Genomic DNA, 20000 nt, shown 5'->3' on the forward strand with positions numbered 1-20000 from the left:
CTCTTCATACTTGTTATCTTCACCTGAGACTTTGAAGACGTTTTCCTCAGCTTTGATTTGAACAGAGGTGATTGTTCTTTGCAATGTTATCATAGAAATTGATAGAAGGATCCTTGATTCGCTTCTCTACAAATCCATCAAATTGTGTTTTGCCAATGTCCTCCACAGATCGCACTGTGGCTACCACTTCATCAGGCATGATGACTTTGGTGTCAAGCACATACAAGTCGTTACTGTCTTCTGAGAATCGATTCCCCAGCTTTTCGAACGTACTGATTGCATTATTGAGATCTGATGCAAAGGCTTTCTGGATTGCTCGTGGTGTCCCTGAAACTGGTCTTCAAACTCATTTAGGATCCTGGCTATTTCGGGACCAGCCACCAACCACCGGCGAAGAGCCCCCTCATTCTCAGTAATTCCAACAATTCCGCCATCACCTTTCACAATAGCGTTCTGCTGTTCATGCATCTGATCGTGTGCCAAAGCAGAGAACTTGTGCGATGACAAAGTTCCCCTTGCCAAATTCACGATCGGTATCTGGGGAATCATTTGGAAGTTCCTGAAGGTCCGTTACATGCACTGTCAACCATCTAATATGCTATTTTTGAAGAATGAGTTTTCACTGTTGCTACAAAAATATTAAATAAGTGTGAACCCAGTAATATGATCTCATGTGAAAGAATACCCCTGAAAACATAGGTAGAGACACCAACATCATGAGGCTCAGATGAAGCACTTTGGAGTAACACTGGTTTCAATCAAATTTGCCATAAAAACAGACCGTAATCTGCTAAATGAATCTACAGAAACTGAAAATGTCAAAGTATTGCTGCATTACAATTTGGATTTTATCAAAACAAACTTGTTTCACATTCAAAAGTGATGAGGTGTCAAATATTGGAATACAAAACCTAATTGAACCAAAAACGTTGGCGGCCATCTTTAATTCTCATTTTACGACCAGATCCCATGGGAAAAGTGCTTGGATCCGGCAAAATTTGAAATCTGCATACTTCAAACATGCCATATGCAAATTTTCACACTTTCTGCCGGAAGTGAACAACTGAGCCATTTTTTGTCACATATTTCCCTCACTATATGGGGACATACCCGGTGAGGAGCTGTTTTCTCTTGTAATCATCCTTAACCTTTAAATCAAACTCATATCTCCATGGATTACTTTAAAATCAGTGATTTATTTGATGGCCTTCTTGCCCTGGCATTTGGCCTTTGTGCCTTAAAAAAAACACCAAAGGCCTCGACTTTAAAATGACAAAATGAAAGGTAGGGTAAGTGAATTAAAGGTAGGGTAAGTGATTTGCAATTATTAAAATAATTGCAAAATGGGTCTATGTTCTGATAGTACTCGTTACTATAGAGTGTCCTGTCCATATAAGGAGTCTCCCATGTTTCTCCAGCTCTTTATTAAACAGAAAATGCATTTTCAGTGCTCTCTCCTGATAGGCTCAAATGTTGTCACCTACCTGAAAATGTACTATATTCTGTTTACTAAAGAGCTGGAGAGACCCCTGTGACCAAACAAACGCTCTGCAGCAATGATTACTATCAGAATATAGTACTTTAACCTTTTTAAGAAAAAAATTAAAATTACAAAAAAATATCACTTACCCTACCTTTAAAATGACGAAATTCCAGTATAACTGTTAATATGTTTGAAATCCAAAGTGGGATGATGTATTTGATCAAAGTGTCTGACAACAGAGTCATGGATAATGTAACCTAAGTCTTCCTGTTGAACGGAGCTGGTTTACATATGTTATTAAAGAGTCATTTGTGTTTCTTTTGAGCAGTTCTTTACATGAAATGGAAACTAGAATATCTCAAAAACCTTTCGCAGGTGATGATCTGTCTGTGGCACACATCCCAGATGAGGGGGAGATGGAACTCTTGAAACCACAGGAAGTCACGCAGGATCACGTGGTTGTAAATGTGACCCACCTGTCTCTCTATGGTATCGTGGAGACAGTTAAAGACTTCATGAAACCAACCAAGGGTCAAGTTCTGCTGTTCCTTCAACCAGAGAGATGTGGTAGACGGATACTGAATGTATTTCTGCTGCCGAGCAATGTGCCTCTCAAAGAGGTAAAATGTGTTAGCTGTTAAGTAGATAGCATCTCAGGTAGTTGTCTCCAACAGGCCGGACGGCTGAAGGCCGCAGACTATGTTTTCGGCCTGTCTGTCTGTCTGTCTGTCTGTCTGTCTGTCTGTCTGTCTGTCTGTCTGTCTGTCTGTCTGTCTGTCTGTCTGTCTGTCTGTCTGTCTGTCTGTCTATCCATCCGGCCGTCCGTCCGTGTGTCTGTTAGCAGATAATCTTCATGTTTTGGCCTATAACTCTTGAACCGTAGGTCGTACAATCCAAAAAAAAATCCCTCCTGCATTCCTTGGGTCATGACACAACTCCCCATATAGGCCCCAGCCATTTATGCCAGATTACATTTTCCATCATTTAGCGTTTTCTTAAAAACACACCTTTTGCTACTACTAATCGGTACACATTATATCTGGGGTCATGTAATCAAGATGTATCAGTCAGATTTGTCAGATTCCATTCCAATTTGCTATGACTGCGTTACACATTTCACGTGCCTGGGCAGGCAACCCGGCCTGGCGGAGACCTGTGCTCAGAGCAGCACACGTTCCTAGTTGGAATCTCTTTAGACGTATTGTACTAAAACTTTAAATGGATGGACGTTTTTAAATGACAACCAGAGATTAGTCTGTAGTTGTGGGAACATTTGACAACCAATACAAAGTCAAAGTTGATAAAAGAGCATCCTTTAACAAAGACTGGTGAAGTATCCTGTGTACATAGCCTGACTAATCTGTCCATATATCAGGCATTATGATCAGCCTATCTGTTCAAATTGTGTCATTGTAGGTGAAAGTACAACATGTCGAGGATAAACACATCAAGACCCCCTCCTGCTGCTTTCTCACCCCATACCAACGCTACAGTCTGCAATGTACTTCAAATAAAGTGCAACCTCAGGTATCACATTAACCTCAGCCTCATCAGTTTATTGTATGCTAAAGCAGTGAGTTTGGAAAACTGATAATGTCACATAATTCCCACTGATTCTAAAAGTGCACTTACTACTACTACTACTACTACTTCCAATACTAGGATACTATTATTACTACTACTAACTACAACCACTACTAGCACTACGACAGCAACACAATACAATAGTAATGCAGTTGTCTCTTTTTTTCAGGATGTAAAATATCATTTGAACTATGGACCGAATTACCATCCGACATTTGAGGTGCAGATGGATCTCAAAGCAGAGGGCGTTACATTGGAAGTACTGGGATCTGAGAAAGACCCAGTCTGGCAGCGAGACATTATTCTTGGCAGACATGGGAAATTGGAAGGTAAAGGCCGACTTATTAAGGCATCTGCTGTATCAGGTTTGTTTATGGTTATGTCTGAGTCATAGTAACATGCCTATATATGGGCATATCAGGTTTGTTTATGGTGATGTCAGAGTGACCGCCGGCCCGCCTGCCACTCCGATTTAAACTTGTGTGTGTCTAAAGTACAAATAGAAACTGCACAAGAAAGGAGCACAGGCTAAGGACATCGTACCACAGATAAAACTATGGTTTTGCTGGCAACGCGTTTATAGTGATGCATCTCCATCTCCCCCTTAATTAAAACAATCATGAAGACAATGACGTGAGGAAGTTGCAGTCTAAATTGGGTTATTTACACAGAAATCAAACAGAATTGATTGAACAAAATATCCATGGAGGTATAAAACCTGGAATGAACTGCAAACACTTTGAAAATCAACTTATTGTTTCCACTGAGGCAATTTCAGAACGTGAATTATAATCATTATTGTATTTATTATGTATTATTTATTGTGTGTTTCCGTATGTCATTTCACAAACTACTATGCAGATTAATATCATGTGGTGAAATTATTTATTTATTTATATACACAAATGTGTTGTTTTATTTTTTCAAATTGTGGTATTGACATGGATTTGGTTTCACCCAAATGATTTCTATTGGCTCTGTCCTTCCCATAGAGGGGTCAATCATCAATGATTGATAGTTTGAATACATAATTAACAAGTGTGTGAACAATATATGTAGGCCTACTGTCAAAAGGTATGCTAAAAGGATAACGCAAAAATCCCGAGGGGGCTTTTTTCCATTTCTAAAAGTTACAGGTCTGTACCTCTGAGAGTGTATAAATGGAACTAAATGGCTTTGGCTCTGCTACTGAGCTACTGGCTCATTGTTATAGTGATGTTACAATTTGTCTCCAGGCCATATTAGCTGACATGTTTGTGTTTTCATTCCATTTGATCAATGTTTTATTTCTTGCAGGACAATCCAAAGGAGCATCTATCCTGTCTGCATCGATCCCAGGTGAGTGCTGTCTAAACAGTAAGCACCAGCACATGTACCTTGTACAAGTGATGACACACATCTCTCATAATACCCCCTAAATACATTTTATCAAAATTATGTTTTATCATAATTATCTGAAAAGACATAGGCACCTCTGAGTTTATAAACTCAAATCACCCAGGTCAGCCATCTTAGGAAAACTATACAAATGACATTTGTGTGACCTAACAGAGGGAAGCTAGCCGCTGCTGACTAGCACTGCCAGGGCCAACTATGCTGCAAACTCGTAAGCGTAGCCAGGCAGGGAGAGTTCTCTTCCCATAGCGAGACACCGCAGTAAAGGGTAGCAGGGGTCCAAAAAAATGGACGCGTGAATAATTGGACTGGTCCGAACGGACCCGAGGCAAATTCAAAATTACCGGACCTGGTCCGAAACGGACCCAATGATAATTGGACACCGCCCGAAGTGGGACAGAGGAAAACTAGACCCAAGAGGATAATTTGAATGTATAAGACACGATCTCTAGACCCGCACTGGACCCGGTGCACATTAATGCTCATTTCACCGTGGCATTGAAGAGACTAGTCGTAATTGTCACCTCCCCCTGCATCAGCAGAGCCTCCGGAGTGGAAGTCTCAGTCACAGACAGAGCAGTTAAGGTTAAGCATGGCTCGTTCAATATGCGGGAACAGGCGATATTGATATTGGAACGTAATTACATCGCTTACATGTCTCATTTTAAAACCGAAGGTTAAAGAGTTTATTAATACATTGAAAAGGCTGGTCGTCGGGTCCTCACAGGTCCATACGGGTCCATCCATATCAGATGGACCGACCGAGACCCGTGGCAATTGAAACTGATCCGACCCATGCCCAGGTTCTCGGTTCGGGGCTCGGGTCTTTGGTTCCGGGCAGAGCCGTGCTACCCTCTACACTGCAGTCACATTATCAGTGCACATAAATATCATCAACACTCAGTTAGGGACTTTGCGATACCCCCGTTACCGACCAGTTCTATGTCAGCTAGGCACAAGCTGAGCACCGGAACCGGTTACTACCGTTGCCCACCCCTTCCACCCCCTCAGCCGAATCTTAATGACAACATTAAGTTTGTCAGTTAATGTTTCTCATGAAACTTGTCAGAACAAATAACTGGTATGTGACTGTATCCTATATCAAAGTCCAAACACATTCTAATATTCTTGCACCTGGGGTATGCAAAGTCTTTCCATGTTTAAACATAGACTATTCAGAAACAATCTGTTTTGCCCACAGAGGGGGCGAGTGACTTTGTTGATCAAAACCGGAATGAGCTAATTCAGAGAGTGAACCAGGTCGAACCCATCCTGGATCTGCTCCGTAAAGAGGGTGTCATCACCCATGAGGCCCAAAGTGACGTGATCTCTAAGGACACCCGTCAGAAGAAGATGAGGAAACTCCTGGAACTCCTGGATTGCAGTGGGAAAAAAGCCAAAGGCATTTTCTATAGATGTCTTGAGATACATGAGCAGTTTCTTCTCGATGAGCTGTAAGTAATTGTCACATAATTCAGTTGGACTTAATTCAGTCTCGAATCAACACAGTCTCCCTCACGTGCAGCGAGCATTCACATTGTATTGTAGATATCCATAAGCTGTGTTTACACGATGCATACACCTTTTCCCTAGTTTTACTATTAAATGCAGAAAAATCCGTCTCAACTGGAATTATACGATATCATTTAGTGCAGGGGTCTTCAACAGGGGGTCCGGGACCCCTAGGGGGTCCTCAGAGTTATTACAGGGGGTCCGCCAAATCTTTGTGTGATATGATTTTTTTTCACTTAACCACTTGAACCCTAGCATCCCTTTTCTGAGGAGAACTTTAGCCAAAAATAGCAGATCTACAAGCTCACAACGCCTCGCGCTGCGAGGCGTTGTGAGCTTGCAGATCGGCTATTTTTAGTAAAGAGGTGTAGGTGTAGAGGGAAAAAAGAGCAGACCTAGTAAACAACAAAAAAAGTAATCTGAAAAACAATTTTATACAATATGGGGGGTCCCTGCTTCATCTCTCGCTCAGCTAGGGGGTCCTTGGCCTGAAAACGTTGAAGACCCCTGATTTAGTGATTAATTTAAAAATAATACCCAATCCACAATGCGGCGCACATAGGCACTGTGGTGCACGCTGGATCAGGTGCATAATGCATTTCCTGTTTACATGGGTACTAATGCACGCATCAGAATTTCTCAAAAACACATTTCAGATTATAATTGTTTTGTTAACTTGAATCCTTCGAGCATTCTTTCAAACCGGCTTGGTTTACTACATGGAAATGGGTACATTACGTGGCGGAGACTGATCGGGTTCTATGCTTTTCTTGTGAAAGCAGGGGAAAGCTGTTTAGCGAAGACAGTTTGAGGGAAGGAAATACCTTAAGGGGGGTTTTGCAAACTGGTAGAAAAGAAAAGTTCAATGCCCACGAGAGATCAAGGTGGCTGCTTTGAAGAAAGTGCAATCAGTGCCCTCCTGTCTGATGCTGCCAGAAAACTGCCAGCAAACGGCACAAAACGTTTTGGAACTGCTTTTCAGAAACCTTGGATTCAGACTTTCAGAGGTGACACTATGCGGGATGGAATCTAATATAAGCTGATACTAGAGTGCACCTATGATGCACTTAGGTTTTTTTAACAGATAGTCTGTGTTTGTTAGGTAGTCCCCAGTTTTGCCCCAGTTTTGCTGGTGTTTCAGTCAAGACAGAACATTGCAGGGAACAGAGGGAGGGGAGGTGATGTGATGTGAGGGGTAAGGGGGCTGGCACACTGACAAAACAGTTTGGTGAACCCATAGGTTTCCAGCGGCAAATCTGAAACCTTCCCTCTGCCGAAAAAGCTGGAGAGTTAGTCCAGACTGGGGTCAGGGGCAGTTTACACATCCGGCGTAAAAAAGTGCCACTAGGATACATTTTCATGTGTAAACTGGTTGTGTCATTTATTTATTGATTTCTGCATGTCCAGGAGAGGAGACCAAGAGCCAGTGACAGAGGAAGAAGGGCCAAAGGAGTCCGTACCAGTGACAGTGGAACAAGGGCCAAAGGAGTCCGTACCAGTGACAGAGGAACAAGGGCCAAAGGCGTCCGTACCAGTGACAGAGGAACAAGGGCCAAAGGAGTCTGTACCAGTGACAGAGGAACAAGGGCCAAAGGAGCCCTGTTACAGCCGCATTTTGTATTTGTATATTATTTTGATGTATTTAATTCTTATATCAGTTGGTATTTTTGCATCGTTTGTATTTTGTAATCTTTTCTGGTATTCTGCATTCCCACAAGAAAGAAAGTTGGATTGGTGGTGTGAATGGTGGAGCTTGTGGTGTTAATTGTCAAATTGAACGCCAGCAGCTTTCCAAATAGACAGAGCCGGCTTCTGCTCGTGGGGACTTGATCCCTGTCTTTGATTTGTTGGCCCTCATTTCACCTTTGTTACTCTTTGATAATAACAATAAGTTTGAGTTTGAGTTCTTCTCCTCTTCTCCTCTCCTCTCTCCTCTCTCCTCTCCTCTCCCCTCTCCCCTCTCCCCTCTCCTCTCCTCTCCTCTCCTCTCCACCTCTCCTCTCCTCTCCTCTCCTCTCCTCTCCTCTCCTCTCCTCTCCTCTCCTCCCCCCTCCTCTGCTCTCCTCTCCTCTCTTCCCCCTCCTCTCCTCTCCTCTCCTCTCCTCTTGCCCTGCCAATCAATCAGTCAAGCTGAGGGTCTGATTGGCCTATCAGGGATGCCTTCTCTGCACACACGTCATGCGAAGCCCTGCCAAGTCAGGCTGAGGGTCTGATTGGCCTATCACAGAATCAGTCAAGCCGAGAGTCTGATCACTGATCAAGGTGGGGTAAGAAGCCTAAATAATAGCCAGAGCTCTGATCGACAGTCTGTGGAAAGTTTAGAGGCAAGTGGAGTGATCCTGTGCTTGCGAACGCCAGACGTACTTCGAGGCCTTGTCAATTATAGTAGTAGGATAGGATAGGATAGGATAGGATAGGATAGGGTAATACCCTGAAATGTATAATGCTTTTGTAAGTATTCAAAGTCGCTCTTTGCCTTCTGTAACAGTTTGCTTTAGTTGACAGAGTTTGCCTTGAGTTTGTTTCCTTTATGTTCCAGTTATTATTCATTCTCTCAGTTTGTATTGTACCTGATTGATATCTTATAAAGATTATTCATTCATGTTGGAGGGGTGTTTGGTCCTTTTTGTTTGGTTAATATATGTAAATCTAATCACCTGTTTATTTCTTAGTTTAGGTATTGGAGGATTATTAGGTGTTGTCTTTTTGTTCTTTGCTTATGTCGGAGGGGGGGGGGGGGGGTTCGTTAGCTTAGGAGTTGTGTTAAATATTGTGAACCATCACCCCAAATAAAAAATCTGTCACTTAAAAACAAAAAAAACAAAAAATCTTGTCAACCTCTGTTGTCGTCCTCCCTTTATATGTTCAGAATCAGAATCAACTTCATTGTCACATCACAGGTTCACAGGTGTAAAACAGTGGGTGCAATTAGTTTTTGTGCAAAGCTACACTGTTTTTGTTATTTCCTGAACAAGGGAATAAGAAGGCAAAGGTAAGAGAGAGAGAGAGAGAGATCAATAAAAGCAACAATTTATCTACATATTTACACATAGTATATATCCGGTGCGGTAAGCACCTGAGGTAAGGCAGTAAGATAAAGTGTGGTAAGTAGCCTGTACCTGAGGATAAGGGCCCTATTTTGCACATGTATTTTACTTTTTACAGTATAAATGTAATGTGTTACTACCCACTTCTGAACAGGTTTGCCGTTAAGAAAACACATGATGAATACAGTGTATGATTGAATTATATTAGATAATAATAGGTTTAAAGCTGCACTACTTTCCTCTCTCCTCTTCTTTGAACCCTGGTCTTCAGTGCAAGTGCTGAAACTTTTACCATTGAGGTATTAGAGCCTGCCTGCTTGCTCAGGGGAGACATTGAATCTTGACCTTCAGGTCAAAATGTGTGTCAAACCAGAAACAGGATCAAGTCAAAGGTCATGTCAGTTTTACAGTGATTAATGAATGAATGTATATTATTCGTAGCCTGCGAGTTAGTTCTGGCAGCATACACTCGAGAGGTTACATGCATTGCTCATTCTATGTGGCTGTTTACAGCGTCATGCAAGATCCATCCGTATTGCCTATTTTAATGTTGTTTTATGCCTTTGCTTTTATTTTATTTTATTTTATTTTTGTTTGCTTTATTGTTAAATTGGTTCTAACTGTAATTGTATTCTTGCTCTGTAAAGCACTTTGAGCTGCATTTCATGTCATGAAAGGTGCTATACAAATAAAGTTTATTATTATTATTATTATTACGTCATACACTGACGTGGCAATCAGATGTCCAATTGGGCTGGTATTCAAGTTCTCTTGAATCGGGCATTCCATCCGCTTGTGTTCTAGCTTGGTGTCATGCAGCGTTTGCTCCCAGCACCACCAGTAGGCTCTGCTATTGGTCTGTTCCCCATAGGGGGTTGTTATGTATATCTATCTCCCTGCTCTTAATGGTTAATGATGGCTGTATGATTGTGCTGAGCAGGGAGAAAAAATATAGCAGAGCCTGAACGCCAAGATAAAATATTACATCCACACTTGTATTCTCATTCTATTATATTGCTTAAATATATTCGGTCTATAATATTGGTTCAATCTATTCGTGAGTTATCTGACAGAAGTAATGTAATGTATGGTTGCAGAAACTAAACAAGTAACACTATAAGTGTGGAGGAAATATGAATACAAGACCAGAATCTCAAGTTTAAATGCAAAAGGACCCCAAATGACGCCCCTGGCCAACATGCTTGTCTGACCATCACAGGGCCGGATCCTGAGTCCATGCAAGTCATCCAGGCTGCTTCATCAGATGGTCTATTGTGTGGCGTAGGTTCATGTGATAAACCAGTTTCATAATTGCTATTGGAGATGAATAACTACCGCAATGTGCGTCTGTGGTCTCCTGCAACAAGAAAGGACGCTTTACATAATAATTATTTTCAGCTCTCAATGTGTCAAAAATAAATTAAAATCGGTTTGAATTTGCATGATGTCCATAAGCCCAGTTATGCATCCTAATTCTAAAACAAGCAATATATTGTTTAACGGACATCTTTTTTATTTTCTTTCATATGTTTTCACAGATGTTGGGCACATGCGAGTAACCATTTTGTTTGGGGTTTGGCGCTATTGCAATTGATTTAGCATGAAGAATATATAGTGCCTCAGAGCAGAATACTTGTGGAAACACTTGTACAGTAATTATGTGCTTTAGTATCAAATCTGAGTGTACGTACCCTTGAGAATGAGCCCCATTGTCATTCGTCTTGCATGTGCACATCGGGTGGCTGCAGTTTGTCTTGCGGGTGCATCTGCTGACCTGTAGGAGTCACTGTGGAGCAATCCTTTTGGTCATTATTTTTGTGGCAGGAGTTAATCTATGGTTCCCTTCCAGATGTCATCACAAGATATTTTGGTCCAACAGACAGAGGCTATTGCATTTGCTGCTGCTGCCCCCTTGCTCTGGAACGACCTACTGTACCCCTCCCCATTCTTCCTCGGCCTAATATAAATGTGTACATACAATTTATCTAGCACATTTCTAGGTACTCAAGTCTCTTTACAGAAACAGAATAAAAACAACTATTAGGAGAAATAGTTAAAATGTTAACACTTTTATAGCCTTATTAACAGATAATAAGGTTAATGAACATCTTATAAGGACCTTATTAACTGTTAATTATTTTTTATTAGGGTCTAATAATATAATAATAATTGTATCAACAATGCAATTATAAACCATTATATAGCCTTTATTTACAAATAACAAGGTTAATAAGCATCTTATAAGGACTTATAAGTAACTTATTAACTGTTAATGAGTGCTTGCTAGTAGTATTAACAATGCTATTATAAACAATTATATAGGCTTTATTAACAATGCCAGTGTGGATATATAATCCCCCATCTGGTCCTTGGTGTACCAGGGGGTCTCCTGCCAGTGGGACATGAAACATGTCAATTTGTTTAAATATGTTTCACCCACAGAGTCTTACCCATAAATACATTGTCATTTCCTTTAGCTTCACCGAAACACTTTGTCGCCCAACACCGGACTGCCTTGGTTCAGAGAGTGACCATGGTCTATCCCATCCTGGATCTGCTCCTTGATGAGGGGGTCATCAACCAAGAGGGCTACGATGATGTGGTGTCTGAGTTCACCAGTCAGCATAAGATGAGGAAACTCTATACACACCTGACATCCAGAAATGCCAAAGACATTTTCTACGAAGAAAGAAGTTTCTTCTTACTGATCTGTAAGTCATTCTCATTTAAATAATCTTTTTAGTTCAACATTGTACTAGCACAACAGAATAATACCATTTGGGCAGTGATGCCTTTGTTACATGGTCACAAGACCCAGAGCCTTTATCATCTATGCACCAATCGGTTTGTCAATTTACACATCCAGCCTAAACACGGCACAGTCATCAGTGCTGCTAGATTACATTGTCATTCATTGATTGATTTGTACATGTATAGGACGGGAGGACGCCAAGAGCTGGTGACAGAGGAACAAGAGGCCGATCATAAGAAGGGGAGGAAATGTGTGTGTATAAGTCCATTGCGGACGTAAGCGTCTAGTATAATCAAGGTTCAAGGTGGTCTTTATTGTTACGTCTTATATACAGTACAGAATAGTACATTGTTTCTAGAAAGTCTAGAGACTCACCCAGTACTTAAAGAACCGTGTCATGGTTATTCAGATGTTTTGATTGACATTAACCAAAATTATTTTATCTGAGAATTTATTTCAATATGCAGGATTCTTTTCACTCCGTTTTTGTTTGTTACTGAACACTCTATAGCAATGATTACTATCACAATAGAGCTAACAACAAGCCTTTTGTTTTAACCAAAACATATCACTTTCACCACCTTTAAGCATTTCATGCTTTCATAGCCTACTCAAAATATGTTTTTCCAATGAGGTTTGACCTCATAGATCTAAATGTGTTCTGTTTCTGAGTGTTTATTTAAATGTTAGACTAGTCATCATGTGATCATTTTAACAGTGAAATGAGTCATTGCACCCTACTACTGTATCTGTACTTGTTGCCTAATTAAATAGATGCTAGTTATGTTATCCACATGTATGTTGGTGTCACATTATGTTATGCATGTTATGTAGAGACAGTATATTATTTAGACAGGTGCTAGGTTCTAGCTGTCATGCCTTAGTTATTTACCTATTTACTTGACCTCTCATTCTGTTGTTGGTTAACTTGGGTTCATGTCATTTACTTTGCAAATCACTCTGCCTTCAAGTGTCTATTAAGTGGCTACATTGTAATTTTTTTGCATGTGGTCATTGCTGAAATCCATTAATTAATTGTAGTTGTAGTCCTGAAATTAAATGCCTTTCATCTCACTCATTAAACAACATGTCAACCTGACCAAGTTAAGCATATTGATACTGTCATCATAATGCAATTACAATTTCCAACAAGCAATATTGAGCCAAAGCAGAGGGAGAAACTAAAGTAATTATACTTTTTTTGTGAGGCATGGCCCTGCGGAAAAAAGCGATCCCATCTCACCCAGGTGCTGGACAAACAATGATCAACAGTAAAAAAAAAAAGAAGAAAAAAAGAAAGAAAGTCTGCAACACTGGTATCGCAGCTCCACTTTATTTTATTGCTTGGTCAACGTTTCGCTCCTGCCGTATCTTCTTCAGGAATTTAAGGAATGGCTCTACGGACCCCCAGCAAATGGTCAGGTTATGGTATTGCTGTTTGTCAAACAGCAATACTCAGTCATGTAAATGTGTCATCCAACATACCTGTAACAGTACATTTTAGCATGAAGACTGGATAACTGTAACACCGACTGGAAGTAATTATGCCACCAATGTTTTATTGGTGGCATAAGTACTCCCTTGTACTCCCTGAACTAGCAGATGGTATCAAAGTAGGCTAAACAAATAACATAACAACATATTTCCCATAAGTATCACAGCTTACGGGTAGACTTATGTCCTTCATGCACACGTCAGGGGGGATAAACAGTCCCTTTTATTGCACTTTGATCAAACTTTTCACAGGAGGGAAAAAACTATGTCAAGCTAAATTATGTTAACCACTTAAATCCCAGCATCGGTATTGTGTTTGTCGATGAGCTTGTCGATCGGCTAATACAATAACAGAAAACAGAAAATACACTAGTATTGAGCCCTGAGGGACTCTCCAGTTACCCATGGGGTTTAAGTTAACTATGTTAAGTCCTGCAGAGTCAGGCAGATCTGTATCGGGGAGATCCGTGTGTGACGTCATCAAATTAAGACGTAGAACTGGCAGGCTTTCATACGTATTTACAGTAATGCCACTTGTATGCCAATAATAAATCTGTATGAAGTTGAACTACATGTCCCAGTCTTTTTTGTGCACATCCTACAAACCACCAAATGCCCCACTGCCCCCCACTATAAAATCATCATTGCATACACTATTCAGCTGTCCCATACCAAAGACAATAAACTGTATTTCACATTTATGTTTTGAATACATGAAAATGGCCACCTACATAACCTCCTTCACAGGCTTAAGGTCATTTACACACCGGCGATTATGCGAATATACGCAAAATTCGGACTCGTTCCGAATAATTAAAAGACGCTTTTTCGCTCCATGGAAGCTTGCATTGACTTTATAAGGTTTTTAAAAAAACGTTAATATTCGCATGAAAAAAACGCCCCCGGTGTGTAAGGAGCTTAACTGCTAAATGTAACAAAAAGGAAATCAAAAACTAACTAACTAACTTTTGAAATGAAGTTTATGAACGACTGAGCCTAGATCATTATGTACAAACATTTAGCACTTTAGCATAGAAGTTACAAAAGTGGTTGAGTGTGTATTATATATTATACGGATACAGATTGTTGGCTTTGCAGAGCACAGTGTTATTTGAGGACAGGAGGAGATCAGGTGCCACAATCTAAACTAGTTTTTTGTTTGTTTGACAACATAGCTTCAGTAGTTCTGTTTATCATTAAGATGAACATGTTTTCTTTGTTGATGATGATAATATCTAGGACGTTACTGTGAATCCATGCATACAGTGCGTGCAGACAACAGTGAGTAGATAATGAAGTGCATGGCAGGATTTAAAGGAATGCTTTGTCACAACTACTTTAATGTTGTGTCCTGACAGTCAGCAGCCATTAGAGAGAGAGAGAGAGAGAGAGAGAGAGAGAGAGCGAGAGAGAGTTTCTGGAGTGACCCGTATCAAGACTAGGTAATAACATAATTATTATGTTTTATATTATATTGTGTTTTTTGTGTCCTTATGGTTCCATTGTTGACATGCAACCTTCTTTGTTTTATCCCGTTAAAAACAGCGTCCAGAAACATCCCGTCCAGAAACAGCAGCCGTAATCAGATCCAGTCAACAATTCCAGTCACAGAACCAAGGTAAATGCTTGAATGCTACAATAACATTCTTTATTCATTGCAAGGGTGTTTTTAGGGTCAGACCTTTAAGGGTGCTCTGCCCCTAATGCCTAATGTATGCTGATGCGTTGTGAGCTTGTAGATCGGCTATTGTCGCACACAACACTGTCAAACGACAAAGTATAAATCAGGCTTAATAGTGTAGATACAGTGCCTTGCAAAATGTCTTCAACCCAACTGCTAAAGAAATATTTTTCTCACTGGAAAACTATTAATACAGTTAATACATTAATATGACTATTTTACGCAACACAATTGTTTCTTTGTTTTAATAAAAAGACAATTATATTATTGGGTTGCTGCTGACAATTTGACATCATGTTGACCTTACTCTCTCACCTGAACCATACATTTACTGTAGTACAGAATAAGAAACATTGGGAACAGCTATCAAATTGTTCTTAACTGTTTTCTTATAAAGAAAACAGTTAAAGGAGTAGTTCGCCTAAAAAATTACTTATTTTCTATCAATTGCACACCCCATGAAACCTTGAATCCATGGATTTCTTTTTGTTTTTGTCGCAAAGGAGACACAAAGTAGATTATTTGTGTCTCCTACCGGAAATACACCCGGTCATCAAATTATTGGCTTAGGAATGCCACAAAAACAAAAATAAATCCCTGAATTGAAGGCTTCATGGGGTGTGCAATTGATAGAAAATACGTAATTTTTTTGGGTGAACTCCTCCTTTAAGTCTTTGTAACTTGGTGTGCCAGTTGGTCCTTTTTACATTCCAAAAAGATGCATGGGATGTTATTGCTCATTCAGTGAAAGCTGTATCCATGGGATGTTATTGCTCATTCAGTGAAAGCTGTATCCATGGGATGTTATTGCTCATTCAGTGAAAGCTGTATCCATGGGATGTTATTGCTCATTCAGTGAAAGCTGTATCCATGGGATATTATTACTCATTCAGTGAAAGCTGTATCCAGAGAAGTGCACACAATTGATGACGTTAAAACATTTAATTAAATGTAATAACTAAATAAATACATAATCACATACAGCACGAGAAGCAGCTCACGACAACCCACACCTATAAAGCCATGTAGGCTACAGTATCCTATATGTATTTTTCTGTTGTAAAAAATGTTGCCGTGTTCTATGAGGACGTGAATGTACAGTATGTGTTATACTGCATGACAAGATAAACGTCAAACTATAGGACATGCATACTCCCGGTCAATAGTATGTTGATTGTATGTCAACATGCTGGAAATTTACATTTTAAAGAAATCTGCCTTGCAGTCCGTACAGCTAACACTTAATACTGTATATATATTATATATAATATACTGGTGCAATTTCACTGATTGCATCAGCTGGGACCTTGATCTTAGACCAGTGGTTCTCAACCTTCTCTGGATCAGGGCCAACTTGAAAATCTCAAAAGCGTTCACAACCCATTTAACCACTTAAAGGGGAAGACCACCCATTTTCAATATTTAACTATGTCATTAATATAGCATAAAGGAGTTGTGTGGAAATAAGAAAATTTTTAAATGTTAAAAATTTTAAATGTTAAACCCAAATTGATTTTGGGTTTAACATTGCAAATTACACCGTGATGACTCATCATGGTGTAATTTGCAATGTTAAACCCAAAATCAATTTGGGTTTAACATTTAAAATTTTTAACATTTAAAATTTTTCTTATTTCCACACAACTCCTTTATGCTATATTAATGACATAGTTAAATATTGAAAATGGGTGGTCTTCCCCTTTAACACGGCAGCCATTTGGTTGCCGTGTTAAGACTCTGATTTTACAGAAAAAACTGAGCGGCTTTGGCCCCTTGCATGGGGCCCCTGACCGGCCCCTGGTATAGGGTTGCCAACAGTCCCGTATTAGCCGGGACGCTCCGTATTATGACCAAAAGAGGTGCATCCCGTACGTCACTTGTCCCGGGTAAAGGGAAGATGCATATTGAAAAAAAAAATCTGTGCGTCTACCTGCTGCCTATGTGTTTGTGTGCTGTATCCGAAGGGCGCTAGGACCCTGGGGGTGCCGCTCAGTTGACAGGGCAGGCTCAGTGAGTGCGCTCGCGTATGTGTATGCGTGTGCTTGTGTGAGATTTGCATGGGGCCCCATGCAAATCCCCCCCATGGAAAAATGTGCGCTGGTGGCCGTGGCCCGTGAGCGACAGAGGAGATAGAGAGGCAGATGCTCCGGCCCTCCTAAAAAGAAAATACTTTATTCTTTAAACAAACAGTGGGAAGAAAAACTGTGTCAAAGTTAAGTTGCTGCATGTGGGGTTACAAGTTAAACAATTCTGTTTGCCTTTTAGGCTTCGTAATCAAAAATTGCACAGGGAAGATATGTGTAATAACTGAAATATACAAAGAAATTACAGATTTTTTTGTATTTTATACCAAAAAAGGCTATTTTTTAATGTATACATTATACAACATTGTCAACATGGAAGCGATTATTACAAAATAATTGTGATTATCTCAAATAATTGCGATTAGATGATTATGTAGCCTAATAATTGTGACAGGCCTACTGGTAGTAGTCTCATATGTATTGCTTTTGCTCTTTATGAAGACAACATTTATTCCTCTACATGTGTTCACATAGTACCGCTTAATAATGAATATGCAAAAACTATTAACTGACCTAATAGTACAATTTATTATAAGTAATCCAACTGCAATTACTTATGTAATTAGATTTGTTTGAATCAGCCATAACTTGTCATGATCTAAGGGTTGGACAGGTGGTGTCAAGGTGACCAGTGCACACGTCAGATGTTGCTCATCAGTTGCTCAAGTTACGCTCAGAGTGTTTGCTCAGACCGATGAAAACTTTGAGGGAACATTGGCTGCAGCTATCACATTTATCCACACACCGTCCATGTTTATGCTGTGAATGACAGAGTACATCCGCTTGATAAATCACACGTGGTAAGCCGATTCCTGGGCTCAAATATAAGGCGTTTTCTACGTTCCATTGATAAATGAGGGCCAATATGCGCAAAATGTCCCAAAACGTTACATCCGTGACATCATATGCTGCCACAAACGGTAAGGTACAGTGTAGGTGGGGGGCTTTGTTATGGAGCTTGTCAGGGTCATTTTCCTTAAGGTGATTACATAACTTAAATGTTCTCTTTTTAATTTGGATCATAAGTTCTGCTCTACATGCATTATTGTATGTTTTCCGTATTTTCAGTGCTTATCACTGGCACATAACTAAGTATAAATCAGGCTTATGTGGGAGAGAGAGAGAGAGAGAGAGAGAGGGAGAGAGAGAGAGCGTGAGAGAGCGTGAGAGAGAGAGAGAGAGAAAGAGAAAATACATGGTGTAGCCTTTTGTGTTGACTCAAAGGGTTAACTTTCCTGGTCACCTGAATATCTGAAGCATTCCTTCCATTCAAGCTTAAGTCAGGTGTTATCTGAAAAGGCTGGACATGGAAAAACAATACATTATCAAATGCACATCTAATCATAGTAGACGACGATCATTATCGCTCATTTGTTACGTCTTGTCAAGCAGGTTCTCAGCAGTAGGCTACTGCCCAACACAAATACTAATCAGCAGTGGCAGTACTAGCTAAACTACCCGGCAACATCCATTTGGTTTGTGTCTCTGAAATGTAACACCAGAGTCAAATGAACACTGGATTTTACTGTATAGTGGTATAGATTTTGCCTCTGATGCAAATAGTGAGATTCAATGTTTACATTTCCAGTAGCAGTGATAGCTTGTGTAAGTATGTAAGTAAAATAATTAAGTAAGCAAGAAAGAAAGAGTAAGTAAGTAAGTAAGTATGAGTAAGTAAGTAAGTAGTCTACATTTTACTTACTGTACATATCACTTCTTCTCCTTGATCCTAGATAGGGACCCAGGGGGGGTCCCCAGCAATATAGCACCAACATCAGTTTAACCCTATACTTCGGCTATTTGAAAATTGCAGATCTAGATCTAAATAGCTGATCAACGCATTGCGATGCAACACGTGAGCTGCCAGGTGCCAGGGTATTGATAACATCATCACGAGGAAGGTAGTGCACGCATATCTGTGGCCCAGGTGCAAGACAAGCTGCAGTATCACAAAAGGAAGTAGAGTCTGCACACTGGAAATACTGAAAAAGCTCCGCTGTATTTTATTGTGTCAACAGGATCAATAAGATCAATAAGATCTTCAATAAGACCAATAAGTTCTTCATCATGACATATACTGGTATAGGTATATGTGTTGATGAAGATCTGATTGATCAAAACGTTGACGCAATACAATATAACAGAGCTTTTTCAGTATTTCCAGTGTGCAGACTCTACTTCCATTGATAAAATCATCACCATAGTCACAAGGTAATGGCATATGGAGACGCTGCCCTTGTTGAAATTGCCTCATGATTTCATGATTTAAACTTCAATGTTTCTGTTGCTGTTATGACAACGTCCTTTGAACCGTTCCAAAGAGAGACACCAAAATGCATAAACAAGTCCATAATCTACAGTCTTTTAAAAGTAGCAAAGATGCAGTTTCATGTTGGGTGTGCAGTCATCTCTCAAGACAGAATGTGTCAACACCTCTAACCTAAACATATAGTGTTATTGTTAGTAAGCCGAAATGAACTAAGAAAGAAGGAGGAGCAAAACCGAGTTGTGGCGCCCCCAGAAGCAAAAACACAGAGGGGAATTATTTTATTTTTCACTGAATGAGTTCCCAGATTGGGTGTGCAGTGAAATGCATTTGGAAAGAAATGTCTGCAGGTACAGTAGCTATCAGCTATTTTTTCTCATGTGAGAGAACCGTAGAACACATACTAATGCAATCACGGCCAGGTCGTCCTCTTCCCCCCAACAAAGAGAGAACGCCTCAATTTGGAAATTCTTGTTTTAGAAAAATAAAATAAAAATCAGTCTATGTTGTTTGACCTCCACTGTTCTACATTATACATATTGATACTGTGATCATTTCACTCAATCTATTATCATTGTCACCTGTCTCTCTCTGTCTCCACCTCTCACTCTTTTAAATGTTGTCTTGTTTCAGGAGGAAATCATTGCTGTCCATTGGTGTGGAGTTCACTGGCAACATTTTGACTTACTTCTATACTTTATG

General features: G+C 40.0%; 2 protein-coding genes across 2 annotated transcripts in view; both read left to right on the forward strand.

Moving 5' to 3' along the window:
• LOC308103514 (uncharacterized protein) overlaps nt 1-7868 on the forward strand; it is a 21818-nt gene extending 13950 nt beyond the window's left edge. Inside the window, exons 8-14 of the mRNA XM_080453512.1 lie at nt 1098-1113; nt 1859-2103; nt 2900-3010; nt 3237-3396; nt 4364-4405; nt 5664-5916; nt 7382-7868. Of these exons, the coding sequence (XP_080309638.1) occupies nt 1098-1113; nt 1859-2103; nt 2900-3010; nt 3237-3396; nt 4364-4405; nt 5664-5916; nt 7382-7739 (1185 nt within the window). The 3' untranslated portion in view covers nt 7740-7868. The remainder of the gene's footprint in view (nt 1-1097; nt 1114-1858; nt 2104-2899; nt 3011-3236; nt 3397-4363; nt 4406-5663; nt 5917-7381) is intronic.
• A 6753-nt stretch (nt 7869-14621) lies between these two features.
• LOC308103515 (uncharacterized protein) overlaps nt 14622-20000 on the forward strand; it is a 15018-nt gene continuing 9639 nt past the window's right edge. Inside the window, exons 1-3 of the mRNA XM_080453513.1 lie at nt 14622-14709; nt 14813-14885; nt 19932-20000. The exon at nt 19932-20000 is cut by the window's right edge and continues 55 nt beyond it. The gene's annotated coding sequence lies outside the window, so the exon portion shown is untranslated. The remainder of the gene's footprint in view (nt 14710-14812; nt 14886-19931) is intronic.

The sequence above is a fragment of the Gymnoscopelus braueri genome (genome assembly GCF_963280865.1).
Source record: "Gymnoscopelus braueri genome assembly, chromosome: 16".
Classification (NCBI taxonomy): domain Eukaryota; kingdom Metazoa; phylum Chordata; class Actinopteri; order Myctophiformes; family Myctophidae; genus Gymnoscopelus; species Gymnoscopelus braueri.